Source organism: Callorhinus ursinus, unplaced genomic scaffold (genome assembly GCF_003265705.2).
Source record: "Callorhinus ursinus isolate GAN/ISIS: 27379988/994484 unplaced genomic scaffold, GSC_fseal_2.0 scaffold12, whole genome shotgun sequence".
Taxonomy (NCBI): Eukaryota; Metazoa; Chordata; class Mammalia; order Carnivora; family Otariidae; genus Callorhinus; species Callorhinus ursinus.
In genome coordinates, this window is record NW_027397074.1 from 6,670,849 (window position 1) to 6,685,018 (window position 14,170).

At 42.8% G+C, this 14,170-nt stretch overlaps 1 protein-coding gene across 1 annotated transcript in view; it reads right to left on the reverse strand.

Annotated features, from left to right (window-relative positions):
- Positions 1–14,170, reverse strand: part of MAGI2 (membrane associated guanylate kinase, WW and PDZ domain containing 2) — a 1,285,084-nt gene that overhangs the window by 39,992 nt on the left and 1,230,922 nt on the right. Inside the window, exon 21 of the mRNA XM_073899397.1 lies at positions 13,374–13,512. Coding sequence (XP_073755498.1) covers positions 13,374–13,512 — 139 coding nt within the window. The remainder of the gene's footprint in view (positions 1–13,373; positions 13,513–14,170) is intronic.

Sequence of the window (14,170 nt, forward strand, 5' to 3'; positions counted from 1 at the left end):
ACCCAGGGCGATAACCAGTATTTGAATTCTATAAAGGGGAGGAAGGATGTGGATATCGACAACTCTTATCAATATAAAGGGCTATGGGATTTCAGAGGACTGGGAAGTTACTTCTGATTGGTGGACTTGGGGAAGGAGTCATGGAGGGGGCAGGCTTTGACCCGGTTCTTAAAGGAGGACATGATTTGGGAAAAGGGTTTCTCAGGCCAAGGAATCAGCATGTGCCCAACCACGAAGGTGGGAATATAGGACAGTTGCAGTGCAGCTGGAGCACAGATGTGAAATAGGATATTGTGGGAGATAAGAGATAAGACTGATTTGGATGGGGCCAAATTGGCGACGGCTCTGGGGACTAATTTAAGGTTGCGTGTGTGTGTGTGTGTGTGTGTGTGTGTGTGTAAAAGGTCTTTGAGTGGGGCAGTCCTTAAGAACAATCAATTGCTCTGGCATCAGTGAGTTGGGAAGATTGGCCATAGCAGTACAGAAAACAGGTAAAAGGCTATTTAATCTTGTGGAATGGGCCTGAATTGGAGTAGAATGACAATAGGAATGGAGGAGAGGGCCACTGTGAGAAATGAGAGACACAAAGATCACTCCCACTTGGGAACTGGAGATGGATGGATAGATATAGATAGATAGATAGATGATGAGTGGGGAAGGCAGTTGAGATGGTTTTGAGCTGGATGACAAGGAGGATTGATGGTCCCTTAATTAATAAGTGATTCAAGAGGAGGAGTATTTTCAGGAGGAAAGATCATGAATACAGTTTTGAATACGCAAATGTGGGGTATCTGGCTAGAGATGTCTAGCAGGCAGTGGGAAGTCTCAGGGTGGAGCTGTGGAATGGAGCTAGATATGGCAAAACAGAAATGAGTCATCTGCACAGTAGAGACAGGTGGAACCATGGGGGCGAGTGAGACCCTGAGGGAAAAGCTGGGGAGGGGTGTTACTGGATGGGAAGAGAGTTGAAGGGTGAAGAACACCCTGGAGGGGCAGTCAGGGCAGTAGGAGAAAAATCCAGCTAATATACTGATCAGTAGTGTTACCTATTATAGTGAGTCCCAAGAGGATGAAGGATTGATTGAATTAGTCATTGGACTATGTTACCATGGTGAGACTGGTGATCATTGAGGGGATACTTTCACTGGAGTCTTGAGGATGGAATCCAGATTTCAAAGGGTAAATGTGTCCCCAGAAAGGGAAATTAAGCAGAGCATGCTTGTTTTCAAAATACTTTGTACAATCAATCCAGGAATATAACACAATACATTTGAGAATGATTTTAATGAGTGTGATTAAAGAGTATTTTTGTATGAACAATGAGCACCATGTTTTCCTTAAACATTCTCTACATACAGAGTTCCCTTAGGGGAGAAATGGTGTCATTCATCTTGGTACCCTGCCTATCCCTGCCCTCTGAAAAAACAAACCAGAAAAACCAGGCCTTAACCCCATGACCGGATCTAAGTAGGAGCTGTAGTTATCTGCCATCTCACTAGTGGATTCCTAGTGTGGCCCAGAATGTGGGGAACTGTGTGGGGAGTTCTGCAGTGAGGTCCATGGAGAGTAATGCATGAAGGCCATCTCCCACCCACAACCCTCATGATAGCTACCAGTGAATGCTATGCGCCCGGCATTGTGCTAAACCAGGCAGCAAAGTGGGTTCTAGTCCCTGACCGTCCTTCTTCCCACTCCTTTCCTAACCCTGGCCCCAGCCCTTTTTGGGGCCGAACAACCACTTTTGGTTACTTCCACCAAATGGAATGGTTGCAATATCTCCAGAATCTATTCCCAATGTGCTATTCCCACCCTCACTCCCCCAAATCTGGTCCTCTCATCATTCGCCTCAACCTTTACAATACTTTGTTCATTATGTTATGTTCATCACCATACATCACATCATTAGTTTGTGATGTAGGGTTCCATGATTCATTGTTTGTGTATAACACCCGGTGCTCCATGCAGAACGTGCCCTCCTTAATACCCATCACCATTTTAACTGCCTCCAGTTTCTTATAAAATCCACATAAACAGTACTGGAGACTATTTCCAAATATGGATATTTTCACCATTACACTCCAACAATTTTTCAGTGACATCTGATTATTTAAAATCTGAATTCCTTTGCGTGGCATACGAGGCCCTTTTTCCTTGTACCCACCTTTGTGTTCTTTCATTTAGTGCCTTGCCTCTCTCAGTTAGCCTATGTGACAGTGGTGGTTTTGAACATCCTCCCTGGCTTTGGTTGAATTGTTTCCTCTGCCCGAAATGGCTTACCTCTTGCCCACACTGGTGAAATCATACTAGTCACTCAAGGCCCAGCTATAATGTCACCTCTTGGGTAGAGTAGAATCTCCTACAACTCTGCTAAGCAGAGTTAGGATATTGTCTCCTTTGGGATCTTATCACTCCTTCGCTGATACTATTCACATTTGCCCTATCACCTGGCTTTCTCCCTGTCACTCTTACTTGCTTATGCATGCATAGAGGCAGAGACTCTCTTACTAAACTTTATATCCCAGCATTGAGTAAGGTCCCTGATAGATGTTGGTGGGACTGGACAGAAACCACAAAGAGCCCTCTTGTGTTTTTGTTTTTAGCTGGTGACTGGCGAATTGGTTGATTCAGGTCCCCTCACCTCCATGGATTCCAGACTAGTTGAAGTGAATTAAATGGCAAGCATATACCTTTCTTTTGTCAGAAGCACAAATATATACCTCTTTAAACCATGGTCAATGGACTAGATTTCCCTAATAATTATTCCATGGCTTTATGCCTTTTCCAGTAAATTGGAGCTTTTTCCTTTTTGCCCTGCTTCAGGCCTCCCCTGATCAATAACATCCTTGAGAGACAGACACTTTAGAGAAATGATACATTTAAAACTTCTGTTTTTTTTAGACATCCTCAAGGAATGACTGCAGTGGTGTGTGTGTGTGTGTGTGTGTGTGTGTGTGTGTGTGTATAATACTTATATCAATATAAAAGTGTTTGGTAAGGAGTTGTTTAGCACTAGGCCAATCAAATAATTCACTTAGTGAGTAATATTATCTTTCATGTTAAATTTAAACCAATCCTGATGGCAATCAGCAGGGTCATAACAGTTGGAAAATATGTTTCCGGAAAAATTCAGAGAGCCAGCTTAAAAGATTTTGGTGGAGAGATGCTCAGCCATGGCTGTGACAGCGTGAATGGGGTCACATCAAACCCGAATTAAGAAACGTGTCAGTCTGACTCCTGTTTCCATGCCTAACCCGGAGCATGGGGAGCAGTTTCTGCTGAAGAGTCAAACTAATATTTTAAAATCCCAGTTCTACCGACTAAATTGTGGCCGAAGCCACCTGCCCATTGCAGGATCTGACAGTGGCAATGTGGGCCGCTCTAGGGATGTGTTTGGAGGTGAAAAGCTGCTTGAACCATATTTGCAAGGCTATCACCTATATTCTGCTTCATTTATGTGTAGGATATTTTTTTTCTGTAAGAATTTTCCAAATGTTAGGCTAAAATACAGCCAACTGGAGAGTATTCATTTTGAAATAGTGGTAAATATTGTTCAGATACAAAGTTATGCCTACTTTAAAAAAAAAGTCACAACTGGTTTTTTCTCCTCTTTAAGTCTGGTGTGTCACGGAGCATGGAGAGAGGAAAGTGAGCAGCTCCAGTCCTGAATGGAGAGCTGCCACAGGGCAGCTGGGGGCAATACCCTGATGCCAGGAGGAGTTCAGAGATCCCAAGGCTCGAATGTTTGGCGACTGTGGCTCTCTTTCCGTCAGGTGCCAAAAGGGTGCCCTGGGTTGGAGCTGTCCGAACTTGGGCTGAGAGGAAATCAATGTAACTATTTGTACCGAAGCCTGGGCAGGATTTTTGGAAGTGTGTGGAGCAGAACTTGACTGGTGCTGCCTCTGCTGGACCCTCCCTGTCTTTCCTTCCTGCTGGGGCCATTCTGGGCTGGACCCCCAGAATCTGGTGCATCCCAAGTGTTCATGAACCACAAATCCTATCCTTATCACTTGTGAGGTCTCAGCTAGGTATTTTCCAGAGCTCTAACAGTAATTAGACAAGCTACTATGAAAGAAAAAGCATTATACATCAGTTACAAACAATGCAAAACCAAAGCTCATTAGAGAAAGATAATATTCATGCAGATTTTACAAACCGTGTCTTTAGGGTGGCCCAATAAGTAGAAATATGGGGACCCATGCTTGTCACTTTTCATGCACATGGAGAGACTGGAAGGTACCATTCCTAAAGGAAGGGGAGGAACAGCCTAGGACCAATCATTAGAATTAACAGAACCAGTGACAAAGATATATTATTACGGTTAGAGTCAAGATTGCTTAGTATGTTTAGAGCAGCTGAATACAAATTATCTAGGCAGTAAGAATAAAGACTTTAGGTAGAGCTACCCCTGTCGAGCATGCAGCAAGTGAAATTAGTGAAAGACTGAGCTACGTGTGTATTCCAAAAGTAGATTTTTCTCAAAATATTGAGGGCATCCTGAGGCGCTTTTAGGGAGGCACAGGTCTTAAAAAAAATTTGAAATGGTCACATCAGAATTTTTGTAGAATTTTCCTGCGACGATGGGATGTTTTAATGATATGGGTTGTCATTTGAGAATCAGTCACAGTAATCATATCCACATTTTGAAACATTAAAAGAAGAAAGACATGGCGTGACCATGTTTATGTCTCTGTTTCGCTAATAATCTCATACGTTCTTCTAGTTCCCCTCACCTCTGGCAATTTGCTTATTTAGCGTCAAAGTTCACAGTTGATTTGCTGAGTGTAACTGTTTTCTGGGAAAAACAATAAAGCAGGAAGAAGTGTGGCAATACCTTGCCTGTCCAACTCCGCGGTATACTCACCTGTCCGAGGGCCGAGGGCGGTGCTCCGAAAGCAGCCTCTCAGCGGCTGTCTCACTTTGTGTCTCTCTCAGCTCTCGAGCTACAGTTCTCTATCTACACATAGATGGGTACTAGAAAGTCCGGAGTGCGCAAATCAATAATCTCCAAGAGTCAGGCCCCAAGGGATGCAGCAATGACCCCCCACCTGGCCCGCTGCTGTGTTCGCTCAGCTCAGCACAGCATGAGGGATGGGCAGACCAATGTGAGGTTACTGTGATCAGAACAACTTAATCCACGCAGCTCAGACATTCTGGAGCCTGATGCACTCTTTGTCGGCATATACTGATGATACTCCCCATCTAAATGCCTAACTTGCTCCACACGTGGTGCTGCCCGTGCCTGCCTTCCGGATGCAGAATAGAACACTACACAGAAATTTCCGACTCTGTCACCTGGAATGTGTTTCGCGGCATGATGTGTGTCTTGGGGAAGGGAGACAAAAGGGTGAGCACGAACACCTTGAGGTTAAACGGAAAGCAGAACCTCTCTGTGGTAAGAAAACTGAAGCTTAACTATGGATGTGAGCCATGGAAATTACATTTCAGGACTTATTCATTGAGTTTACCATTTAGCCCTGCCAAGAGGCAAGTAATTTTTTGCGAAAAGAATCAATCTGGTTTGGTGTCACACTGAGAAGGCTCTCTTATCTGGACCTTAAATGTGACCTTTACTGGGCTTGAAAGATACATGGGCTAGGAAACCTCATGGACAGACGTTCAAAGAAAAGAACCCGGAACAGGGTCGGAATAAATTGCTGTGGAGGCTGGGGTAGAAACTGCAGTGAAGTAGGAAAAATGGAGAGTTGCACACTGGCCTACTCAGTGCGCTGACGTGTGGACGTGTGTATGTGTTCAGCCTTAACACCTGGGGCCCCACTGAGGCCAGAGTCACTATGTGGGAGAGAGCGCATGCCTTTGTACACAAAAAGCAAGTCATTCCGTAGCAAATGTCTGAGCCGCATGATAGTTACCATCTCTTTAGTCAGGACTAAGTGTGCATTTTTCATTCTACTATAAAAAACAAAAACAAACAAAACTGAACCCAAAGAGCACATCGATAAATGTGCGTGATTTCGAAGTTTAGAGATTTTGCTATAATCAGAGCACATCATTCAAGTGTGGAGTAAGGCATTATATAGTTTTATCTTTGGTCCTGATTGAGGGAATTCGGTTAAAAGAAAATATGGGGAGGCCTTTATCGGAACAGGACATTGCAGCAGTCTTATCTTTGAGCAAGGCTGTAGGCAGATTTCTCTAATAACAAAAATCTGGCTTCGTGGACTCATTATTTCTTCCACTAGACTCTTCCACAAAAGGATCTTTTAAAAAAAGAAAGCTTGAAATTTACTTGGAGACTCTACAGTTGCTGGTTATGGAGGTTGCTGGATCTACCCAAGAATTTGTCTTAAGGTACTGGATACCACTTTGAGTACCTGGGGAGCAGTGTTTTGTTGGCAAACTCCTTTACAGGGATCAAAACCTTTTTTGTATCAGCTCTACTTTGAGACAAGAGAAAATCAGACAGCGGGGAGGGGGGGTAGGGGGAGTGTAATTTTGGCATTTAGCCCCCACTTCACAATGGGTGCAATTGACGGGTTTGAAGCTTGAGCCTAAACTGTGCCTCTCCAGGATGGGTTCCTAGAGGCACTGGGATATTTAGGTTTTCTGAGATGCACGTGGTCAACAACTTCAGTATTTGGGAATTGAGGGAGGTCGGACCTCAAAGGCCAAATTGGTTCTTCTTGGTAGATTTCTTGGTTACTGTGTATTCTAATACATTTTCTCAGAGGCTAAAATGCCTAACAAGTGAGGACTTGGGGAAGGGGGCCATTTAATATATCCTTAAAGAGAAAACTGCATGTTGGAAACCATGTAAGGATATCCAAAAAGAAAAAAAAAATTGTTAGAGTCCATGGTTCCCAATAAAACCACGCGAAGAAATGAGATTTCATCCTTATCCCTAAAACACTCAAAATAATAAATGAGGTTTCGGCTGAACAGTGGGGAAAGGAATGTCAGAGTTGCATGTTCTTTTTTTTTTTTTTTTAAGATCTTATTTATTTATTCATGAGGGACAGAGGCAGAGGGAGAAGCAGGCTCCCTGCTCAGCAGGGAGCCCGACTGGGGACTCGATCCCAGGACCCCAGGATCACGACCTGAGCCAAAGGCAGACGCTTAACCATCTGAGCCACCCAGGCGCCCAGAGTTGTGTGTTCTTTAAGGAAGCTTCTGCCTCTGACTCCGAGGAATGGGAACTTACCGGGAGCTTCACAGAGCATTTCCTGCACGCACCTACATGCTGCAAAGGGTGGTCTTGAGCCTTTGAAGGCAGGAAGAACCCTATGCTCTGTATGATGCAGCCCGGAGTTCTGCCTAACAGCCTGTCTCTTCCCTGGGTCTGACTCAGTAGAGGTGCACAGGAGTGATTTGTGGAACCTCTCATGCAAAAGGAAGATACACTCAACCATGAATGTCAGAAGCTGAAATTAAATTTCAGAATTTATTATTGAAGCAAGCTGCCCTTTGCCCTATTAAAAATGCAGGTGAATTAATGCAAAAGGCTATGGAACCACTTAAAGCTCCCATAAACATGGTCTCTGAGGAAGAAATGAAGGCAGCGGAGACTCTCCCCTTTTTTCTTTCTCGTGAGGGCATAGCAGCACCCCCACATAAGCCTCCAGATGTGAGGTAACAGTGCTCCAGGCTCCCTGGGGCTGACAGCCACAGGAAGGGGGCAGGGATGGTTGGCAAACTTGCCAGATGAAGTTTGGGTTTACTAACTTAGAATTTAGAAAAATTCAGACAAGGTCTAAGCAGAAGTTTACCTACACTCAGGGAGTCCTTTCTTGAGAAAACGTCCAAAGCATGGGTGTAAATATTACAAAGGACATGCTTAACAAACTGAAGAAGCCAAGGGCTTGTCGAGGATCCTTAATACTCTAGAAGCACTTATTAAATTCCACAAATAATTACTAAAACCCCCTTAAAGGTTTTCACTAGCGCTGATCCTGGAAGACCTTTTTATCAGTCACCAGTCTGGTGGAATCAGTGGTTGCACCTGTCTCCTTCTTAGACTTCAGCTCACTCAGAGCCGGGACTGTAGCTTGCGTTCAGTGCCTGCAGAGAGCCTTGCACATCGTAGGTCCCCAGAAAAATCCTCATTGAGTTAAGGGAATAGTAATGACATGAATTAATGATATCAATTACAAGATTTGTCTCACATGGAATAGTTAGTACGGGTATACTGTGTGCAGTTTATCCTTGCAGCAGCCGAGGGAAGAAAGCCCTTGCCGAACTAATAACTATAAGCAAGATGATAAGAGTATGCTTGGAATGTTTACTTGTCACTGTATGTTCTTTTTTATGTTAAAGTTTTTATTTTAATCCCCCCGGTGCTCATCACGACAAGTGCACTCCTTCATCCCCATCACCTATTTCCCCCCATCCCCCGCCTCGCCTCCCCTCTGGTGGCCATCACTTTGTTCTCTATAGTTAAGAGTCTGTTTCTTGGTTTCCCTCTCTCTTTTTCCTTTGCTTGTCCGTGTCTTAAATTCCACTTATGAGTGAAGTCGTATGGTATGTGTCTTTCTCTGACTGACTTATTTCACTTAGCATAATATACTCCAGCTCCATCCATGTCGTTACAAATGGTCAATGTATATTCTTGAAGAAGAATAAACAAATAAACATTGCCTATGGCCCATATAAATAGAGACCAGTACTGCTTAATCTGGTGCCCTGATATGATCATTGCAAGTCACGTGTATTCCTGATTAAAGGCAGTCTTTAACTGAACAGCTATTTGGCCCATTCATTTCTTTAGCTCTAGTTCCTGACTCATGTCTTTCCCCTACGTACTTAATGCAGTTTTATTATACTTCTAAAATGAAAACAATTCCATTTACCAAAGACCTGTGATCAAATCAAAACCCATTAAAGGCACAATTAACTTTGAAAACGGAAGGGTAGGCAGAAGTCACATTCACAAATTGGCTCTTTCTTTCCCTGTGTGTGGGCATTTGGTGTTCCTTGTCGCCGGGCCACCTATACTAAGAAAATTCCGCTTCATCCTTGTAACCCTGCATGGCCTTCTAAGACCGCTGAGTCTCCATTTGCTAGTGGACTCTCTTCACCACTGTAGTCATAAAGACCAGTGCTGTTGCCTTTTAAGGGAATAAACAGGCTAGACCACTAAGACTAGAAAGCGTATTTCCGTTTTGCCCTATTTTGATCAGATTTGAACAGCAAATATTACCCGGGGAAAGGCCCGAGTTGGTCTGAACTGCTTGATTGTGATTTTATCCCGCCGCACCTCTGTTTCCCCTGGCCCTGGCTCTGTGGCTCAGTGTCTAAATCAAGTTGAGTGCTCACCTCGATTCCTTGAATGCTAATGAAGGACTCCTGTATTTCAAGGCAGGGAGCTCATTTGTGTAATTTATTCCTGTGCAGCATTAGAACCATGATGCCTGCTTTCTTCTTTCTTAACCTTTTTAGATTTAATTCAAACAGCAACAACCAGTGTTAAGGAGGGCGCTACTTTTGATGCATCATCTTTGGATTTGTTTCTCAGTATGGTGGAGTGAAATTTCCTTATTTCTGTCAGTTGTTGAGAGGCGTGTCAGAGGAGGGGGAACTCATGCTTCTCGTGGAGTTTATAATCAACTAATTCTCATCTTGAGGACTAGAGTAGAGTTGAAGTATCCATCTCCTTCAAGGGCTTAGCGATAAAAGCAATTTCTTCAAAGCCCTTTATCACTTGCCGACTCCCCCTGCAGCTGCTCCACAGCCTGTGTGCAGCCCCTACTTATGTGGCTACATTCGCGGAGTTACACCTCTGACTTGGCTGGGCTGTCGTCTGACGATTAGTCTTGCGGTAATTATGGATGGCATATTTGCAGCATATTTATTCCTTTCCTCAGCTCACTTGGATTCACACTGGTTTTGTTTAGTCAACAATCTGACAGATTACCCTTGGTATTTTTTTTTCTTTCAATTGTACCTGGGCTTATCACTCTGTCACAGAGCACTTTAGGAACTCAGAGCAAGAGTTTAGTATTTCTCTTGACTGAGGTCCGCTTTCTGTCGACGTGGCCAAATGTCCAGATAAGGGTCTTGCTTTAGAGCTGTTGTGAATTCCGAATTCTGCAGGTAGCTGAGGGAGGGTTGGTGGATATCACTTAAAACCCTGCCACAGGCTGTTTGTTGTCGATCTCCTACTCTTTAATGTTCACTCTCCCAGGCTGGGTTAGGTCTGCATGGCTCCCTAGCAGGTTCTGTCTCCTATAGATTCTGAAAACCCCCTTTAATCATCTTTTAAGGATGGATTTTTGCTACATGTCAGGTATTAAAAGACAAACAAAGGAAATAAACACAGGATTAAACTCATAGTTGATAGAAAATTCGGTGTTCCTGTGATGAGGGTACATTTGGACAAAGTGGATTATATTCTTGGTTATATCTACTGGTTATCTCAAGCATTTTCTTTTGCTGTTCTTGCTTCTGTTATTTGGTTTTGTTACGGAGCCCCTCCTTGCCAACGTCATTAAAATACACTCTTTTATTGTGGACAAAAGATTCAGCTTCATGATATAGTCTGTTTAACTGGTGCTGGAGGAATTACGATGTTCCTTCACTGTAGGCGCTCCTTTCTGCTGGGGTCGTTTGTAAACTCCATTACTGTGGCTGCTTCTTTGGCTTGCTCCCGGGACAGGAAAGAGTTGGCATGGCAGCCTTGAGACAGCTATCCTTAGAAAGATCTGCTTGCAAGGTTGGCAGTTGGCTGGCCTCTGGGACTGTGACAGGTAAATTGTCTCCTACACTAATATAAACCCTTCCCTAAAGGATAAGGGTGTCTCCTGTACAACTGTGCAGACAACATGGTTTATGCTGACCACCTGCTTTTCTTCTAGGAGTCTAGAATTTTGGTATGTGCTAGACAAAGGGTGCCTACATAAGTAGCACAGTATAAACCCTGGGCGTCAGGCTCTAATGAACTTCCCTGGGCAACAGTATCACACATTTATTGCTGCATTTTTGTTGCTGGGGGAAGAGTGCTCTCTCCGTGACCCCTCATGAGAAAGAGAGAGAGAGGGAGAGAGAGAGAGAGAGAGAGAGAGAGAGACTAAGGAATCTTGCACCTGGATTCCTCTAGACTTGGCCTGTTTTTTCCCCTTATGATTGCACTGTGTATCCTTACTATATCACTCTGATAAATCTTAGCTGTGAGTACAACTATATGCTGTGCCCCGGGAGTCTTTCTAGTAGATCTCTGAATGTGGGGTGGTCTTGGGGACCCCATTAGTTGCTATGAGATTCCAGAAATATCCCTTGATGGCATTATCCTCAAAGATGCTAGTCTGATCCCTAACCTTCTTGGTTGCTCATGCAAAACCAGGCATCTTTCAGCTTAGGTGGTAATGTTTACTTAGTTTGTGATTACTCTTTTACTTCCCTAAAGGAGATTGCTCTGCTCTATTAAATTGGATATTTTGTGACATAATCTCTAAAGTTAATTTACAGTCAAAATCTGTGTCAATCTAACATCAATGGTAGCTGACAAACTCTAACCGTTGGCAAGTATGATTTAATGTTACATTTCAAAAGAACAAATTTAGAAGAAACTCTGTAATACTGCTGGAGTTAACTGTATTGACAAGTGGGCCCTCAAAACTGTGCCCAGATATTTAACAAACTCTCTGTCACTTTTAGAATTCAGTCTTAACCAGGTATTTTCTGGCGACGTTGAGAATTAAAGGGATCATGCTGACATGATCTTGAATTTTGGTCTTGTTCAAAAACATGTTTTTATTTTTTCTTAAAGATGCTTTAAGGTAGCATCCTATGTAGGCATCACAGTTTGAGTAATGCTGCCAGTTGGTCAACAGTAATGCTTTTAACTGCCTTTACCAGTAATGTTTTAACTGCTCACTGTAGACAAGGTGCTGAAAATATGCACCAAACAGTGATTCCATAACAGAATAGACAGCTCTGGGTGGCCATGTGGTTCAGATTAACTTTTTAAAGATTAACTTGTTAGGACATAAGAATACTTTTAACTCTATGGACATTCCTTGGCTCAGATAACAGGTCTTGCTGTGGTATGAAGCATACCTTTAAAATAAGGTATTTTTTTAGAAGTGACAAACTCTCACAGGTCAGTTTCATCTTCCTGGATTGCTTATTTCTCTGGGTGCAAAAAGTTACTCTATTCCAAGAGTAAGATTCTTTACAAAGGATTAGCACTAGTGCCATTTAATAGGATCAGGCCTGTGCTTGTTGCTAATATTAATATTTTATTAGATCCAAGCATTAAGGATGGGAAGCTGGGATGAAATCTTTCCTGGGGCATAGAGCCAAGCCTATAGAAACTTCTCAATGCTTTCCTTAGTTGAGTACTTGAGTACTTGCCAGTCCTTTTGGTGTTTCAAGATCCTGAAAACAAAGTTTTTGAGGGCATTTGAATTCAGATATTTCAAGTGAACTCAGAACTATCCTGCCCTGCTAACTAAGGAAGTGTTCAGCCAATTATTAGGTAGTTTAGGAAAGTTGCCCATAATTAAGGTAAGCATAATTGGAGGGGGAAAAGTGTTATTTAGAATGTGTGTGTGTGTGGTGTGTGGTGTGTGGTGTGTGGGGGGTAGGGGGTGGAGAGATGAAAGTGAGAGTCTAGATCAACAATTTGAGCTTATTATTCAGGACCGCAGTTAGGCCACATTGCCCTAATCTGGACAGGTATTATCAGGACTGTCCTTCACTGTTCTCTGTCTTTCTGACACTCCTTGAGATTAATTACAGCCCAGCTCAGGGGCTGATGCATCTCATGCAATGACCGCCCAGCAGTTTCTTAGTCAAGCTGTCAGTGGTGCCTTCAGTGGGCTCCTGAGAAATACTATTAAAGGCTTCTGAAGGCAGATCTAATGCACTTCCATGCCTTCGTGAAAAGCACAGAGATACACAGCATAAGAGTGAATTTTTGGACTATCCCTAAGTACCAAGAAAATACAACTACTGAGTAAACTGAAGTTTACATTCTAACCTTCCCACCTGAAGATTTGTTCTTGCTTTTCCCCTGGCCCCAGTCACATACCCTACAGGGCAGTGTGAACATGAGTGATTTTACGAAAAAATTGATAAATTACTGTGAACTCAAATGAACAGAGGACTATTAGTCAAATTGCAAAAGTTCTAATGTATAAGTGGTGGCTGGATCTCCCTGCACACTCAGAGATGCCCTGAGAGGTCCTCTATTTGCTATTTTAAACATCACTTAACCAAGGGAACAAAAGAAAGAGCTCACACGCATGTAAATCTTGTGCTGCAATGCACATATGCATATATATATATATCTATAGATCTATTGATAGCTAAATATATTTAGGTAGAATTGGAGAACTGATATAGTTTTACAAATAAGCAGAGGCATTTACAGTACACAGAAGAAATAGATAAAAGGTGAATCAAAATGTGAAACGTACCATACTCCGGGACCTGCCCCGTCCCACGTTTCAGCAGGAGACGGACCCTTCTTCCTCCCGACTTGATGAGTTCTATTGCTCTGGCGTGTGTCATGTCCCTTGTGCTCTCCCCATTGATTTCGATGATTTGATCTCCTACCTGTTAATTAAGGAAACATTAACTCAGCCAAAGTTGGTTCTACTCACACTGCATTTCCAACAGATTAGAAAAGCATCCTTTAGAGCACCAGTTTTCAGAGAGCATCTGAACAATTTGGTTGCAGTCTGCTGCTTCTTAGAAGTGGCTAATTCCTGTTTGCATCCTCAATCTGACCACCAAACTTGATTTACCTTTACAGGAATTAAAACATCAGATCATAACATTGGCGTGCTATGTTATTTTTAGTCAGTGTGGCAGAGGCTTTAAACTTTTAGCATTTTTTTAAATTAGGGAATATGTTTGATACCACAATTCCAAATAAACCTGGCACCTTTGCTTTGAAACAAGAAGTAAATATTTTAAGGCCTTTTCATTGACTACAGTACCAGCATTGGGCTGAGTGCAGCATTTAAATCAGTATGCTGGATGGGATGATTGGTTTTTGGGCTTCTCTGAGAATTTTTATCATGCATCATTTAAATTTCCCTGGGTGCTATTGTGATATTGCCTTCTTTGTAAACATGGCTGATTGATATTCAAGTTTGATGATGAGTTTTCTATCACAGTCCTTTGAATTAAAAATGAGATCCTCCATTCTCCACACATGACTAATGCCCTTGTTAAATCTTTGCCATGCTCACACCTGATTGCCAGAACT